The sequence below is a fragment of the Emys orbicularis genome, chromosome 10 (assembly GCF_028017835.1).
Source record: "Emys orbicularis isolate rEmyOrb1 chromosome 10, rEmyOrb1.hap1, whole genome shotgun sequence".
Lineage (NCBI taxonomy): Eukaryota > Metazoa > Chordata > Testudines > Emydidae > Emys > Emys orbicularis.
In genome coordinates this window covers 89,667,237-89,684,027 of record NC_088692.1, presented here as the reverse complement: position 1 = coordinate 89,684,027, position 16,791 = coordinate 89,667,237, and the positions used below count along the sequence as shown (strand labels likewise).

Here is a 16,791-nt window from a genome sequence, read left to right as displayed (position 1 = left end):
CGTGTGTTGCTCCAAAAATGCCCAATAGCTGATTCTACAAAGAACATAGTGATGTGTCCATGAATTTCTGGTCAAAGACAAACCCAGAATGTCCATTAAAATGCACTCCTAAGATTATGCAGCTTTTTAAAAATATCAGAGTAAATAATAAGGTGGCCTGATATGTTCTAAGACCCTGTTTTCAGTTGCTGATACTTTTCCAAACCTAAGCCATTTGGGCTGAAATTTACCATGCTGGGAGTCTGCCTCAGGTAAAAGTTTTCTGGAAAATTTCAGCTAAATCATTTCATCCATTTTTCAGAACAAGATTAGGGAAATAGACATGCTCAGAAATCTTTACAACAGTTCAGCGGATGATCTCTAGCACTTCCCTCTTTTGGAGGAGAGACGTGACATTTTGCAAGGGGGTTCCACTGGTGTGGAGGATGGCCAAGGCCTCATCCTTATGAAAATCCACCCAAATTTGGCTAAGTTATAGCCTCTGAAAGTCTGTTTCCACATGCTCAGTAGAGACTTGTTAGAGTTTGGAATTGGCAACTAAATTCTCCACATTCGGTCTGCTCTGAGCATGCTCCAGTCCCTCACAGGATGTATGTCCAGGTCTGGAGCTGTGGGGCCGGAGCAGGATGCCTGGCAGTTGCTCTTCCTGGCAGCTGGGGGCTGCTGAGGCAGTACACATAGGAACTGGCTGGAGAGAGGCTGAGGGCGGGCAGAGAAGGCCACGCAGCAAAACTCTACATGATGTGTGAGCTATGGAGCAGACCTCTGGTGACCGCTGTAGTGCAGAGAAAATCTTGGGGCAAACTGGAGAAAGGCAAATGTTTAATCAGCAGGCTTGAACTGCTGCCCACAGCCCCACCAAGGGCACACAAGAGGACAGCACCTAGCACAGCTGAGGTTGCAATAGCAGTCACAGAAGAGTCATGTGCCAGCTCCACAACTGGGATTCAGGTTGGGGTGTGGACACTTTCTGCCCCTTTCCCCTAGTCTCTACCCAACCCCCCCCCCCAGGAAAATTATGGTTTGCTGGGTGTTGAAAAGTGTGCCACATAGTGTATTAGACATGAACCCCTTTGAAATCCCCTAAAAGCCAGTTCTGAACAGCAACTTTCTGAGTGCTACCATGGGTCTCCGGGAATGAATGCCTCACTGGTACACCAGAAAGAATCCCAATGGCTTTCCTGTCAGTGAAATCTCGGTGCAGCAATTCATGATAAATCACGCTTTCAGAAGGAAGCCTTTCAGTGAGTGAAAGGAAACTATCAGCATAATGATGTCCTTTATTCACCAACCGCAAACAAAACACTAGTGGTGCAAAGGAGTGCAGCTGTAATATTGTTTTCATAATTGCTTTTGTTTAAAAATTGGATAGCACAATGTTTTTGAACTGCTGCCATGCTAATATAATGTTCAGTGGTATACAAAGTGCCCTGTCAAGGAAACAAAGGGTGATGTGAGAAGCTATGGTGATTAAAACTGGGAGGTTATTTACCAGCTAAGGAGCTTTGAGTACAGTATTTAGCAAAACAGTTAATCACAGAAACATTGTGTCAGATGTGGAAAAATATGTAGTCTCCAAATTCAGGCTTTCCCTATGACTTGAGTTTATCTGCTTTGAGAATGGAAATATGCCAGTGAAGATGGAAAAGATGGTTTTGTAGTTAAATCACAGAAATGAGAGTTGAGAAATCCAGATTTTATCCTTTGGGCTACCACAGACTTCCTGTGTGACCTCAGGCAAATTACCCAACCTCTCTGGTCTGGTGGCAACAGCTGCAGTTCCCAGCCAGGGCTGAATGTGAGTTCCAGGGTCTGAGGCAGAGCTGTTAGACTAGGACAAAAGGAGATGTGCAAATAATTGAATAAATAAACCAAGCAGCTTTGCACTACTGTTATTTCTGAATCTGAATCCTCACATGCCGTCAGCTATTGCTTAGGGCAGGAACGGTTTGGGTCACGTTATTAGTTATTTGTGAGTCTTCAGGCAGCTGCAGGTTTATTCTCCGAAATAGTTTGTGACTATAAACATGGCAAGATTTAAAATAGTCTCTAGCTGAACATTTCCCAACCATTTTTATGGCTGAGTTGCTTCGTGGGTCTATGTGCAAAGCAGAGATTCTGAGCCTCTGATGAATAATCAGTTTTGTACATAAATCAAATTTGTCAAATCGTGCATTAGTGTAAAATCTATAGGTCCAGGGAGCCACATGTGCACATTAAAAGGCAGAGCTTGACCCAAGGTATGGAAATTACATAGTCAGTACAGTCCTGAGTAGTTACCTGATGAGAACCCCACTTTTCAGAGAATATATATACCTGAGTTGTGTATAGAATTTACCTGACATTTCCCATTGTACTGGCTATCATGCCTTTGTATTTTGTATAGCAGGCTTCCTGCGTGAAGAGAATTAACAAATTCCAAAAGATTTTGGCTGATTTTCTGAATTGTCCTTGTTTGTTTGAAATTGCCTAACTGCTCAGGGCTAGAGAGAAACTTCCTCTCTGGCAGGTTATTCCAAGGTTGCAGGTTATTCCAAGGTTGTCATTGCACCTTTCTCTGAAGCAGCTTGTGCTGGGCACTGTCAAGAGGCAGGACACTGGACTAGAGGGACCCTGGACCAATCTGGTCTGACGAGCCCTATATCCCTAAACCTACTGCTCAGTTCCTCCGTTCCTGCACTCGGGACAGAGATTGAGGGTGTCACAAAAGTGGCTTTATATTACCTCTGCACACCCTGTCTTTTGAGTCTGCACAGCTTCTGGTGTACGGCAGAGCCAACTCAGAGCTCTCCAAGGCCAGGCTTCACCACACACCAGCTTGGGGAGAGCAGGGTGCTGAGCGCCACGTAGGGAACGGGTGCACAGGGGCCATGCATATATAATATATATGGAGATATCCCTATCTCCTAGAGCTGGAAGGGACCCTGAAAGGTCATTGAGTCCAGCCCCCTGCCTTCACTAGCAGGACCAAGTACTGATTTTGCCCCAGATCCCTAAGTGGCCCCCTCAAGGATTGAACTCACAACCCTGGGTTTAGCAGGCCAATGCTCAAACCACTGAGCTCTCCCTCCCCTGTGCATGGCTAGGATGGTGTCCGACTGGGGGCAGGACAAAGGCTGCAGGTGCGGGGGCTAGTGGATGGAGGTTTCCTGTTAAGCTGAAGGGTGGGGGGCTGGGGACTCTGCTGTATCGCAGCCCAGGCTAAGTGACACCCTGATTCCCAGGGCGCTCGTTATCCTCCCCACGAATAACGAGTCAGCAGAGCGCCGGCCTAGGTCACGACCCTGCTCGTAACCGGCCCAGAAGCAGCGCCATGCAATGGGCTCAGCACTGCCCTCTGAGCAGGCCCTGCCGATCGAGGCTGAGCCCCATTCACCCCGTGACGCCCCAACATCAAACCGCCCGGCCCCGTTCCGGGGGGGGGCGTCAGGGTGGGGAATATGGAATAGCCACCAAACAACCCACCCAGCTGCAGAATGGGGTGATCCTGATCCCCCCGCCAGCTGCAGAATGGAGTGATCCTGACCCCCCCCCAGCTGCAGAATGGAGTGATCCTGACCCCCCCCCAGCTGCAGAATGGAGTGATCCTGACCCCCCCCCCAGCTGCAGAATGGAGTGATCCTGACCCACCCCCATCTCCAGAATAAATTCGCCCTGAAGTCGGCGCTAGAACGGACAGTCCCAGTCTTGAAATTAGTTAACCCCCACCCCTCCACTACAGAATGGAACAGCCCCAAACTTATGCTTCCCCCCGCCCGGGAATGGAATCACCCAGAACGCCCGGCCGGCCTGGACTGACCCCGCACAGCCCTAAAGCGGGGCTGGCCGCGGCCCGCCGCCAGCCCCGGGGGAGGGGACGGAAATGTTCTGTCGTCACTTCCCCCCGAGCCCTGCAGCCAATGGGGAAGCCGCACTCCGCAGAGGTGGGTTGGCGCCAAATACGGAGGGAGCGGGGCGCGCGGGGGCCCAGCAGGGGGCCGGCCCGGGCCGCGCGGCTGGGACAGGTGAGGGGCAGCGGGGCCGGGGAAGGGCCCGGCGCCGGCGCTAATACAGGCACGGGCCGTGGGGCGGCTGGGGGGTGAGGGGACAAGGAAGCGGCCCCAGTCACGTCCCTCGGGAGCCCTCCTGAGGGCAGGAGCCGCGAACGCCACCCGCCCCTTGGCGCTGCCCACCTGTCCCGCGGGGAAGGCCCTCCCACGAACCCCCACCTTAGAGACACAGAATGGGCGGGAAAGTGGCAAGGCCACGTGTCCGGCCGCTCCGAGGGGAAAGGCCCCAAATCTCCGGCCGACTTGCAGCAGCCCCCCACGGAGCATGGGCGGGGCTGAAGCGCTCCGTGGGGCGAATCGCGGCAGCGGTTTGCCAGTGCACAGCCCCCCAGACCAGCGCGTTAGCGCGGCCGACCAGACTCGGAGTGCCGTTGCGTTTCGCTGACGCGCCGCGGAGTGCGATTTGCCCGGCTTGTTGCAGACCGTCAAACTGGGGCCTCTTCGTTCTCTAGCGCAGTTCATGATCCTGCTCAAACGGTTGATAGTCTTTTAAGGTCGACAAGTCCTCAAACATCACAGGGATTTTCTGTTACTCCACCTGAGTTTTTGGGGATCGCAGAACTTGCTCTCCCACTAGCACCTGCTGCAGACCCATCACTTTGAGAGCTGTTATGATGCAGGCTGTTTTCAGCATCTTCCAGTTCCTCTTGAGTCAGTCCCAATATTCTGGTGTGATGACAGTTGCACTTTGGTATTCTGGTACCCTCTTGATTCAGCCACTACCAATAATGGCTTACGCCTGACTGTTAAGGGTTTCCGTTTTTTAACCTAGTTCATGTTCTCGGTTTTAAGCTGCACCATTACTTGAGCCAATTGGTGGTGATGACATTTCCACATAGGTGCTACAGTACCCGAATAGAGAAGCTGGTCTCGGGGGGTGGGGGAGAGGAGGCATTAAATGGGTCCTTCTGCTTATGCCTTTCCAAGTGAGGTTTAAAATCCACATATCTTTAAATAAAATAAAATAAAAAGCCTGGATAACCTAAAGCTTCTCTAACACCCTATAGTGATTGATAATTTTACAGATAAATGTCCAAACCATTTCAGCTTGGCATAACGGTAACTTTGCTTTATTGGTCACTCCCTAATAATGTCTTGAATCGGAAATGTGCTTACATTTACCTTTCATTATGAAAGATTCCGTAGCACTTTACAATTTAACAAACTTAAATGTCCTTTTGTTCACGGCGCTCTGCTTACTTATAAATTAGCCTACTGTGTACGTCTCTTATATGGTCTTATTATGAAAATGATCACTGACAAGAATCCTTTCCAATATTGAGATTAGGCTTAACTGGTCTTTAGTACCCAATTTTAAGAAACTTTCAAGAAAGGATTTAATTTCTTTCTTTGTTGAATTTAACAATATAGTAAAAATTGCTACTAGTTCTTATTATGCATGCCATCTGATTTTTTTTTTTTGTGGAGAGAGAGCGAGCGAGAGCTTTCTCACTCACTTTAACGCTTTTAACCTTTCCTGTTATGATGATGATAGGATGAATTTTGTGGTCTTAGTAGGGAGGCAATGTATATAATCTGTCAAAGATTTTTAGCACCCTTACTGTCCATATTTACACTTGTAACCCTCAATGCCCAGTATATCACTCTTCCACAAAAATAACCTGCAGGTGGCAAAATTTCAAAAACCCATAGGAGAGTTTGTGTAGCCAGTGATATTTTTAATGTAATACCTCAAATCATCTTTTTTTTTTTTTTTTTTTTTTGATAGCATGGCTGATCTTCCACAGAACAACCTCCAGAAGCAGCTGGAGCTTCATTCAGCAAAAGGAACTCACAATAAACTAGCTCTTCCAAAACACAAATCAGCGTAAGTATCAGTCTTGCTTGCTGCTCATCATCAAAAGTAACAAAGAAAAGTACCATGGTTGTCAACATTTGTCAGTTTGGGTTCTGGTCTTTTTTTTTTTTTTTCTTTACAATTTCTCTGCTGAAAGTTGATGCAGAAAATTAAACAGAGGGCCTGCGTCTGGATTTTTAAAAAAAATTCTTCTGTGTCTCCTAAGTAGAATGGATTGTGTGGGCTTCCATAGAGTGGCCAAGATAGGCTTCTTGTTTAATTGGCCTGGAAAAACTACACTCACTATAATCAAACTAAAATATAATTTTCTTACTAACTGCATGGAATCCAGACCACTACTTCTGGTGACATGCTGCTTTATGCTACTGAATATCAAAGTATGAAATATGTTGTTGAAGTAAACTTCTTAACATCTGAGTGATGTTCAAAGCAAAAGTCATGCTACTTAAGGCCAAATGGCCTGATTTTCAGAGGTTCCGTGAGCACCCACAACTTCCATTCTAGTCGGAGGGAGCCTTGTGTGCGCGGCACCTTGGAACACTTGGTTAAAATGACTTAAGATACATAATTATGGACATAAATCATAATCTATGGCATTTAGAGTGCTTTAGCCACATAAAATAAATACTATAATCCATTAAAAGCCAGAATGCCTATGTGTGAGACTGAAATATAGAATTCAGAAAAAATACTAACATTCTACACTACCAATAGCTTCTCAGTTATGTTAAATGCACACTTTTGATATTTGGTCTGTGTGAAGTGATTTTTGATGTTAGAAATGTAGCTTTATTTCTGTTTTTCCAAAAATAAGTAAATTTTACATTGTTAAAAACTCTGAAAAAAAAAATTTATTTTGCAGAGGTTTCACTTTCAAAAAGAAAAGTGCTCCAGGTAATGCTGTATCCATAAACTGTTTTAGTGTAACAAAGAGCTCTGCATTGAAGGACAAGGACGTTAATACTTCCCAGACTAAATCTGTTGCATCTTTTCCCACATCAAAGGATAAGCAGATAAAAATCAATGACCTCTTTGAGAAGACATCCAAACAGCACGAAATACAACAACTTCGTCCAAACTGGGTATCATTAAATTCTTTTGAATGTTCCCAGCAAATTTCAAATGATTTACCTCCTAGAAAGGAAGAGAATGTAAGCAAGAAACCAGGTGATTCTGCTTCCCAGAAAGTAGACCACAATTGTTCAGATGACTCTATTATTACTATAGAAGATGACTGGGATGACATAGATGACTTTGATATATCTGGAAAGAACTCAAAACCATTGGTTTTATCCCCCAAAAATCCAATTGTAAAACCCAGCAAGACTCTTCAAATATCCAATTCCTGTACAGTTAGATTATCTAAGGCATCCAGGACTGTGAACAGTGAGCAACGATTGTCAAAACGTTGTCCTTCTGAGAACGATGAAAAATCACTGAATGACAAACAGCCAGCTCCATCAAACAGATCTTTGATTTGTCTTGATGTTTCAGATCCCAATGATTGTAAAAAACTTTTAGGTGAAGATCTTCAAGAGAAGAAGTTGTCTACAGAAACTATTCTGAGTGACAAAAAAGAAGAAACTCATACAGGTAATGCATTCTTTTAATGTATTTTATATGTAACATTTCAGATAAAATTGGCCTAATGTCATAGTAAACTTAGCAAAGAGTCCTGTGGCACCGTATAGACTAACAGACGTATAGGAGCATGAGCTTTCGTGGGTGAATACCCACTTCTTCAGATGCATCTGAAGAAGTGGGTATTCACCCACGAAAGCTCATGTTCCTATACGTCTGTTAGTCTATACGGTGCCACAGGACTCTTTGCTGCTTTTACAGATCCAGACTAACACGGCTACCCCTTTGATAGTAAACTTAGAGGACTATTTTCAGGTCTACACACTAAGGGTCTGATTCTCAGAAGTGCCTAGCCCTCACCACTCTAACTAAAGTCAAATCAGGGAGCTGAAAATCAGGGTCTAAGTGTGTAGCTTATGGATTTTGTTGTAGAAAGTGTCAACTGTTTGACAATGGACTTTCACTCCTGGGGAAAAAGCAGTAAACCCTATAATGTACTGTTGGAGAAGGAAGATCTCCTGGAGTAGCATTCAGGAAAAAAAGAGGCACTTGCAGACGCTGCAGTGAAATTAGACTACCAGTTTTAGTTCATTCCAAGTGCTTTCAGTTTCCATTTATAGTTCAGTGTAACTATGAGAAATATTGAGTAATAGAAATTAATCTGTATCACAGCATTTTAATCCGTTACATTTAAAAAGTGCATGAAATGGGGAGTTTACTATCAGTTAACTTTGAGCTGTTTCCTGCTTAGCTGCTCATTGTTTGCTTTAGCCTCTTTGTGTTTAATGTTTCTTGATTATTACATAGGGTAGATTCTTATCCTTCATTTTCCTTATGGAAAGGAATATGTACTTTATCCTTGGACTGTAATATCTTGATGACACAGTGAATAACGAACACCACCTCAGCAGTCAGGATGTGATTTCTCACATTTCTGAAGAATCCATATTTTGCTAAAGATACCTCATTTAATTCTCACAATACGGAGGGCAAAGAATTACAGTAGATATTAGGTCTTGTCTAAACACACATTGTGCTGCTTTAAAATGGTACACCTCCCCCCTCGCCGCCCCCTCTCCCCCCTGCAAGCATGGATGCAGTTATATCAGGATAAAGATGCTTTATACTGGTATAAGTATTCTCATACAAGAAGGGAAATAGGCTTTACCAGTATATGGTATCTTTATACCAGTATAACTGTGTCTGCACTAAGGGTTGTATTGGTATGACTCTCTCATTTAAAAAAAATTGCACAACAAACAAGAAATAGTTATATCAGTGCAAAAAAAGTGTATAGATTGGGCCTTAAAGCCGAAACATCTTCCTTATACCGGAGATTCCCAAACTTTTTTTTTTTTTTTTTTGCTGAGCCCCCGTTTGGAGATTCATGTCCCATGTGTGCACACCCTTTTTCTAAGGGGAGAGGGGTGCCCGGAACCTGCTGGAGGAGTGACGGGGGGAGAAACTCACCATATGGCAGTTGAGGAAGCCTTCTGCCCCCTGCAGTGGTCATTTGGTCTCGGCTGCCTGGACCCAGTTCCTTGCCTGTCAGGAGGGGAGCGGACAGCCCCCTGCCGAACAGAGTTCCCTGCTGACACCAGCCCTTGAGCACAGCTCCATCAGCTTTCCTTGCACAGGCTCTTTCCAGCAGAGGACAGGGCTCTATGCCCTGGAACTGTGCTGAAGGGTTGGGGTCAGCAGGGAGCTCTGACTGGCAGGGAAGGGTGGGTAGTTCAGCTTTCCACTCCCTGCTCGCATAGTCCCTAGTGCTACCCCAATAGAGGAGGGTAACTGTCCACTGGTGGCTGCTGCAGCTGTGACAGTGGACCCCCAAGAAGGACGGGGAGCCTGGTCCTGGCAGCTGAGACCATCTGTATAGAGCCCTGCCCACTTCCATTCTGCACAGAGTCCCCTGCTGACCCCGGCCCTCCTGTGTACCCCTGTCAGGTCTTTGTACCCCTCGATAACCTCTTTGTGTGCCCCACAGTTTGGGAACTGCTGCCTTTCACTACAAATGAGGGAAGAATACATAAACTGTAAAAATCTATAATATCTAATCTATATTATGGAGATGGCTTCTGTTTATAAGGTTAGTTTTCATTCAGCTATAGAAGCTGTAACTACTCAGTAATGCTTTGAAGTTTCAACTCTTGAGAAGACACTTGTATTATAATAAGAAAAATCTGCAAGATGTATTTTGTAGAAGTTGTGTTTGAAGAAACACCATTTTTGTCTTTTGAAATGCCTTAATTTTTTAAGCCACCTATTTGAAATTATTTTGGAGGGATTTGCTTTTTATGTAAAAGAACATTGTTGTGGGAATAGAGTCCATATAATCAGTTATTAAAGTTGAGAAATAATAAACTCCATTTGAAATATATGGAATCCTAGGTAGTAAAGCTTCATTGTTCTTTTTTTCAGTTGCATCTTTGGTTATTTCCAAAGTGAAGAAAAGGTTATAATCTTGCCCAATATCTCTCTTCTGTTTCAGCTCTCAGTAAAAAACAGTATAATGGCAAACAAAAGCTAAATGAGGGTGAGAAGAATAGCCAGTCGCCGAAGGAACTGGCTAACGGGTGGGATGAGACTCCTGATTACACTGGAATTGAGGAGGATGATTACTTAGACTTCATTCCACCCTCTCCAGAGGAAGAAGTGCTTTCTTCCTCATCTTCTATAAAAAACATTAGGTAAAACAAAATTCACTACCGCAAATGTTTATCACCAGGATGGTTTAAATGGGTTAAAAAAGGACGCTAGTCCTAAAATCTCCACTTGTTAAAATGTTACTGGTTGAATTGACTGGGTGAATGAATAGACCTGAGACCTTGTTTCTTGAACGAATGGCAGTGTAGCAATTGGTAATAATGAATGTCATGAAATGCAGTGGTGTTAGCTTCACAGGAAGAACCATTTCCATCCTAACCAAACCAGCATCAAGTTGTGAATTGGTTGGGTGAAAGATGGACGCACTCAATTATTTACTTGGGGTTCACTCGTTCTTGAGAGAGTTGAGTAGTTTTGAATAATATACATAATGCTTAAAACTGTTATCCTAAGCAAGCAAATTAATTTCTCCTCTAATGAAAATAATTTGATGTATTGATATGTGTTTTAATGACTTTTTGTTTTAATATTAGTAATATTTTCAAAGAACCTGCTGTAGATGGAAAACTAAGGATTGATAACAGTCTGTCAAAACCTGGAAAAATCATCACAAAGCAGCCTACCAGTGGAACCAGTATAGAGCATGCAGGTATAAGAAACACTTCAGCTGAAATATCTATGCATTAAATGTCTCTTGAACGGCGTGCAACTCCTTTTGTTCTCATGTTCTTCATCTACTGTGCTACAGAGTGGGCATTTGCTAGTGGTTAAAGCACAGGACTAAGAGGCAGGAGATGTGGAGTTCTGTTTCTGACTCTGCCATTGACGTGCTCTATAACCTTGGCCACATCACTTAACCTCCAAAAGAGACCAGTGATTCTGGTTATCAGTTCCTAGGTGCCCTGCCAGGGATACCTTGGTCCTGATTTTCTAAAGTGATGAGCACCCACAAGGTGTCAAACCGACTTCCCAAAGTGATCTCTCTAGAAAATGTTTCCCCTTAATTTTTAATGCTTGTTTCCCCGTGTTACTATGGGGATGAAACTAATTTTATAAGGAGTGTTGAGCTAAATTAACATTTATAAAGAATTTTGCAATTCTTGGATTGAAGGTAAGGTTTTACCATTAATGCAACATTAAGACTGCAAATTTAAACAGACAGTCCAGGCATATAACAAGTTATGGGTCAGAGTAATATAAACTCTCCCAGACTTTACACATTTTATATGTGAAGTTATAAATTCAACATTACTAAAAACATATGTGCAATGTGGGTTAGTTAATGGTACTATTCTGGAAGCCAGACTCTGGGAGACAGAGCTTGATCATATTTTTTTTCTTGTGCATCATCAACAAAACTGTTTGCCAACTTTCAACTTAAGGACCAAATTGTGCCCTGGGTTCCACCTGTGCAACTGCATTAAAAACCAGTTCCACAGGTATGACTGAGGATGGAATTTGGCTTTCAGAATCTTAAAACTAGTGGCAATTTAAACATAGTGTCAGGACCCAAGATCAGTATGCAGAGCTGGCAAATTTGATCTGGAAGTCGATGAGACAATAAACATAGACTCTTATAATGATTTTTGGTCACTTTCCAGAGTAGAACTGCAATTAAATGTTTTATTAAGGTAGATTTTTTGCATTTAGTTTGTCAACGAGAACACTACGTGATACACAAAACATGTAAAGTTTATAAGTTTTGTAATAAACTACTTTGTACATAGTCAAGCCCAGCTATGACAATATACAGTTGTACAAGTGCCTGAGGCAAACAAAAAAAAAAGTATACGTGTATATACAGCTTAAAACTTAATGTTGCATGCTTAGGAATAGTCTTTTGATTGCTAATAATTACATAACTTTAAAATATACCAAATAAGCAGTTTAAACTTTTATACATATTACACTTTTCTTTGTCATTTGGGGAAAATATTGACGTCACATAATTAAAACTTTATTAACTATATACTATATTACTTTGCAGATGAATTCTTAAGTTTGGAACAGCATCTCTTCAGTGTGATGGAGGACATCTGTAAACTAGTGGATTCTATCCCAATACATGAACTTAAGTCTTTGTCTTGTGGGAATGACCTTCTTCAACAGAGAAATCTCAGGTGTGTTTTAATTAGGAGTCTTTAGTACGTCTACATTTTTGTGTGCATCAGCATCTTGACTGTATGTGTGTCTATCAGATGGGTAAGGTGGCAGCTAATATTTTTAAACAAGTTAATATTCCTGAGTAGATGAAATGATCTTTTTAATGGTGTAGAAGTGTTAACTTTTTTTGGATAGAATAAACAGGGGTCTGTAAGAACAGAAACTGCCAGACTGGATCAAACTTGAGATCCAGATAGTCCATTATCCTTTCTCTGACAGTGCCCAGTACCAGACACTTCAGAGGAAGAACCCTGCGGTAGGCAGAAATGGGATAATCTGCCTTCTGCATTAGTCTCACCCTGGTTTCTAATAGTTAGAGATTGGCTTAAATCCTGAAGCATGAGATTTAATGTTCCTGCCAAAATTGTTGTTAGGATTAACAGTTATGACTCTGGATATACTAGTCTTTCCTATAATTGTCTACTCCCGTTTTTAATCTTGTTGTGGCAATGGTTCTATAGTCTAATTATGCATTGTGTGAAAAGTATTCATTTTATTGGTTTGAAGTTCCCAATTTCTTTTCTTGTGTTACGAGACAGGAGAATACAAGCTCCCAATCTACCTTTTCTATACCATTCATTATTTTATATACTTTTATCACATCCCTTCTTATTCTCCTTTCTAAAGTAAACAATCCCAATCTTTTAAGTCTTTAAGAAATAGATAGGGAAAATAATATAGGTCAAGCATATTATTTTCATTTTCTTCAAATAGAGGCCCATAGCGCTAAATTATTAAAACTATTTTCCCCTCCAACTGTGTTCGAGGATTATCAGTTTATAGCATTACTTCAGTGGCATACTGGTAGCAAAACCAAGGATTTAAATCTTTTTCCTAGGACATTTGATTATTTTACTTTTTAATTGAAAGTGAGTTTTTTCTTTTTATTTATCATTTCTTAGTAATTGATATTCATAACAAAAGATAAGTTAAAAAAAAAAAAAGTATCGACAGTTTTTCTTCCATAAAAAGTTTTTCCTTTTTCCTAAAATATCTGATAACTACTCAGATCTCAATACTATCTCTTTAATCTCAGAATCTCCAGGGCGCAGGTGTAGCAAACGCTTATGCACGTTTAACTTTAAGCATATTTGTAGTTCCTTGACTTCAAGGGGGTTAAACAAGTAAAATTACACATATATTTGCAGGATTGGGGCCTAAATTAGTCAGCTAACTCAATCTGGTAAAGATTCTGTTGGGTCAGTGTCAGAATGATTAAGCATATTCACAGAACTGTCTTCTATTTTGAGAATCAAGAAAAGCTGTCTACATAATTTACAGTAAGAAAAAAAATACAGATGGAATGCTTTTGGTCTTTAACTTAATACTGTCAGGAAACAAAACAGAAGCAGAAAAAACAAGATAGTAACAAATTCTGTCTTAAGCAGGAATAAGTTTTTACATCTGGAAAAAGTTATTTCTAAAAATCCAGAGATTATATAATTTGTTATACCTAACTACCACTTTCCCCCAATGGTACTGTTACATTTGCTCTTACCTGGTTTGGATTTAATAACGCCTGTCTCTGTTCAGCCATTGTTACAAATTTCAAACCCAGTAGTCTAATTCAGCAAGATACTTGACAGATTTTTTGTTTTCCCCTCTGCCAAGCAATGTAGAATTGCAGAGTAACCTAGAAGTGGGAGAGATTGTGCAAATAAGAACTTGTTTTCATTTCATCCTCTCTCTGACCAATAATCCTGACTGTCTAGGAATCTGGAGAGGTAAGGGGTGGTTCTTGAAGCCAGCCATTGCACTCTCTTCTTTTTGTACAGTTGGTTTTGCAAATCCATAGAGCAAAATATGGACACGGAAGCCTCCTATTAGGCCCTTTAACAAAACAAAGCTGCACTTAAAGCTTCTTCAAAGCTGCTTCATTTGTTTGGACCGTTTTTTTGGTTTTGTCCTTGGCTGTTGGAGAATAGGAAATTTCCTAGCTTGATGTTTACAGTGAAAAGGTTCCCAAACTTTTTTTTGCTAAGCCCCACTTCAGAGATTCATGTCCCATGCACATACCCCCTCTTTTCAATGGGGTTATGGGGGAGGAGTACCCTGTAACCATGGGGGACGGGAGGGGTGCTGAAAGGCTGGAGTCAGGAGGGGGCTTCTGTTCCCTGCAGCAGTCAGGCAGTCTTGGCTGCCGGACCCAGCTCCCTGCCTGTCTCACTCCCCACCTGTGCAGGGGAGGTGAACAGGGCAGCACTGAAGGGACATGGGGTCAGGCGGGGAATGGAGAGATGCACCATGTGAGTACTGGCCCCCTGCTGGATGGGGCATCCTTCTGACTCCAGCCCTTGTTTGCGACCCTGTCTGCTTTTCCTGCGCAGGATCTGTCTGGCAGGCCAAGTGACGGGGCTCTGTACCCTGGAGCTGCACTGAAGAGTCAGGAGCGGGCTTTGTCTGGCGGGGGGGTCAGTACTCCTGGGGTGTAGCCTTCCGTTCCCTGCTTGCAGAGTCTCTGCCAACCTCCCCAGCAGAAAAGCATAACTGCTTGTTGGTGGCTGTTACTGCTGTAGCAGTGGGGGAGCGAGGTGGGCAGGGAGCCTGGTCCTGGCAGACGCAACCACCTGCACAGAGCCCTGTCTGCTTCCCCTGCCAGAAAGAGCCCCCTCCTGACTCCAGCCTTTCAGCCTGGGCACCATCAGGTCTTCATGCCTCCTTGATAACCTTATTGCTCTCCCACAGGGGTCAGGGATAGTTTGGGAACATCTGCTTTACAATTTTTAAATACCAGAATTCTGGCACGGCTGTTTTAAACTAACTCGATTGATTTGTATATTTTAATGAAGCCTTATTTTTTCCTGTGGTGGTAGAAGATAAAGGACAATATTTATGCGTGTTGTAGCATTTATGATGTCTTACTACTCTTGTGTTTTGTTTTGTTTTTCTTTCCAGGAGGGATCTGTTAGCTAATCATATTGATGCAAATGCAAACAAAAGTGATTTAGGTATGGTCTTTGCCTCAAACTGGAAATCCCATCCTGGGCACGTTACCTCTATGGATGACAGCATTCCTGTTCAGTCAGGTCAAAAGTATAGCTTAAACTCTGAAGGAAACTCATTCAAATTTACAAAAGTTCCCTCTAAACTTTCTGTTGCCGTTGAATGTCAAGGAAACCTTAACATGAGCACCTTCTCTACAACAAAACTTCAAACCCTAGATACCTCAGGTACATCAAATTTTTCACACTGTGCTGCCCTGGACACCAACATCACAAAAAATGCAGGACTTTCTTTTTCCAAGATGGATGTCAAAGAAAAAACATCACTCAGTTTTCACTCTGAGATATCCTCTTTCAACAGTAGCTGGTGTGAAAAACCAAGGATGGAAAAGGATGGAAGCTGCCTCTTTTCAGAAATGCCTGTAACAAGCACTACTTTGAAAGTTGAAAATCAAAGTTCTACTAGTATTAATAACGGAGGAGATGACAATTTAGGAGCAAGGGACATAGACTTTGATCTTGATAATTTTGTTCTCGATGATGATTTTGACGAGAGGTGGGATAACTCACTGTATGTTTCAGCAGATGAAAAGACATCTACACCACTATACCAACCTATCAGGGAAGGTCAGTCTGCTAAATCATTGAAGTCATTTTCGACAGTCAAGGAAACTAACCCTATATCTAATCCTGTTGTTTCAAAACCAAACATCTTGGTGTCCGCCAAGAACTGCTCAGGTAAATTATACTAATTCTGATTAATTTATCATAGCAAAAATTACATGCTAAGAAAGTATTGTGAAGGGTGAATTTAAGTAATTAACTATAGACTGTAAGTATATTATTTTGTTGTGGAAATTTCTGCTGGTGTATTACTAATTGCAGTCACAATTTCTAGGTAATATGCTCTTTCATCTAATCAAATCACACTTCTCAGCAATGTGTATTTGCTGGGCAGGTTTCTGACTTTTAGCAGCTTCAGCTTTGCAAAAGTTGAAACAAATGTATTTATTATAGTAACAATCCTGCAAGCATTAGAACTACGGAGGTGACTTGGAATTAACTTTGTTATATTGTGCAAGAGAGCATAATTGCATATACATAACTTCTTAAAACAAATCTAATCCTTCTGGTAGGATATAGGTGCAATAATGGCTTTCAGCCTTCTTTTCGCCTCCTGAATTCTGACCCTAGTCCGCAGCATAATTTAGAGCTTCGAAGTTATGCTAAATATGCTAAATTGCACAAGCCTGTATGTAATGGGCCCCTTCCAGACTGTTATACCAACTGGAGCTCAGTATGTTCTGGCCACACCTTCTCCTGAGGCACCACGCTTAAAGATATGGGGTGTAGTGGAGCCATTCTGTCTGCTGTGTGCCACCTGGCAAGCCCCCTTGTGTTGTGAACATTCCTCAAGGACTGCTTCCATTCTTTTACAACTCCTTTGTGCTACAAGAACACTGAGGGCTGGAGCATACTGCAGAACTTGACTCACTGTTTTTTATGTGGAAGAATTTAAATTAAACAAGTTTTTGTCTGTGTTCTACAAACTCATCCAAATTATTGGACCCTCCTCATGGGAGAATAATTTTAAAACATAACCAACCTTGTGACCAGGTTTATCTAAAGA

The 16,791-nt window shown here is 42.4% G+C and overlaps 1 protein-coding gene across 1 annotated transcript in view; it reads left to right on the top strand.

Annotated features, from left to right (window-relative positions):
* The first annotated feature begins 4,723 nt into the window (after positions 1-4,723).
* BLM (BLM RecQ like helicase) overlaps positions 4,724-16,791 on the top strand; it is a 30,569-nt gene continuing 18,501 nt past the window's right edge. The window contains exons 1-7 of the mRNA XM_065412351.1: positions 4,724-4,740; positions 5,779-5,877; positions 6,731-7,461; positions 9,941-10,139; positions 10,590-10,705; positions 12,044-12,176; positions 15,115-15,899. Coding sequence (XP_065268423.1) covers positions 4,724-4,740; positions 5,779-5,877; positions 6,731-7,461; positions 9,941-10,139; positions 10,590-10,705; positions 12,044-12,176; positions 15,115-15,899 — 2,080 coding nt within the window. The remainder of the gene's footprint in view (positions 4,741-5,778; positions 5,878-6,730; positions 7,462-9,940; positions 10,140-10,589; positions 10,706-12,043; positions 12,177-15,114; positions 15,900-16,791) is intronic.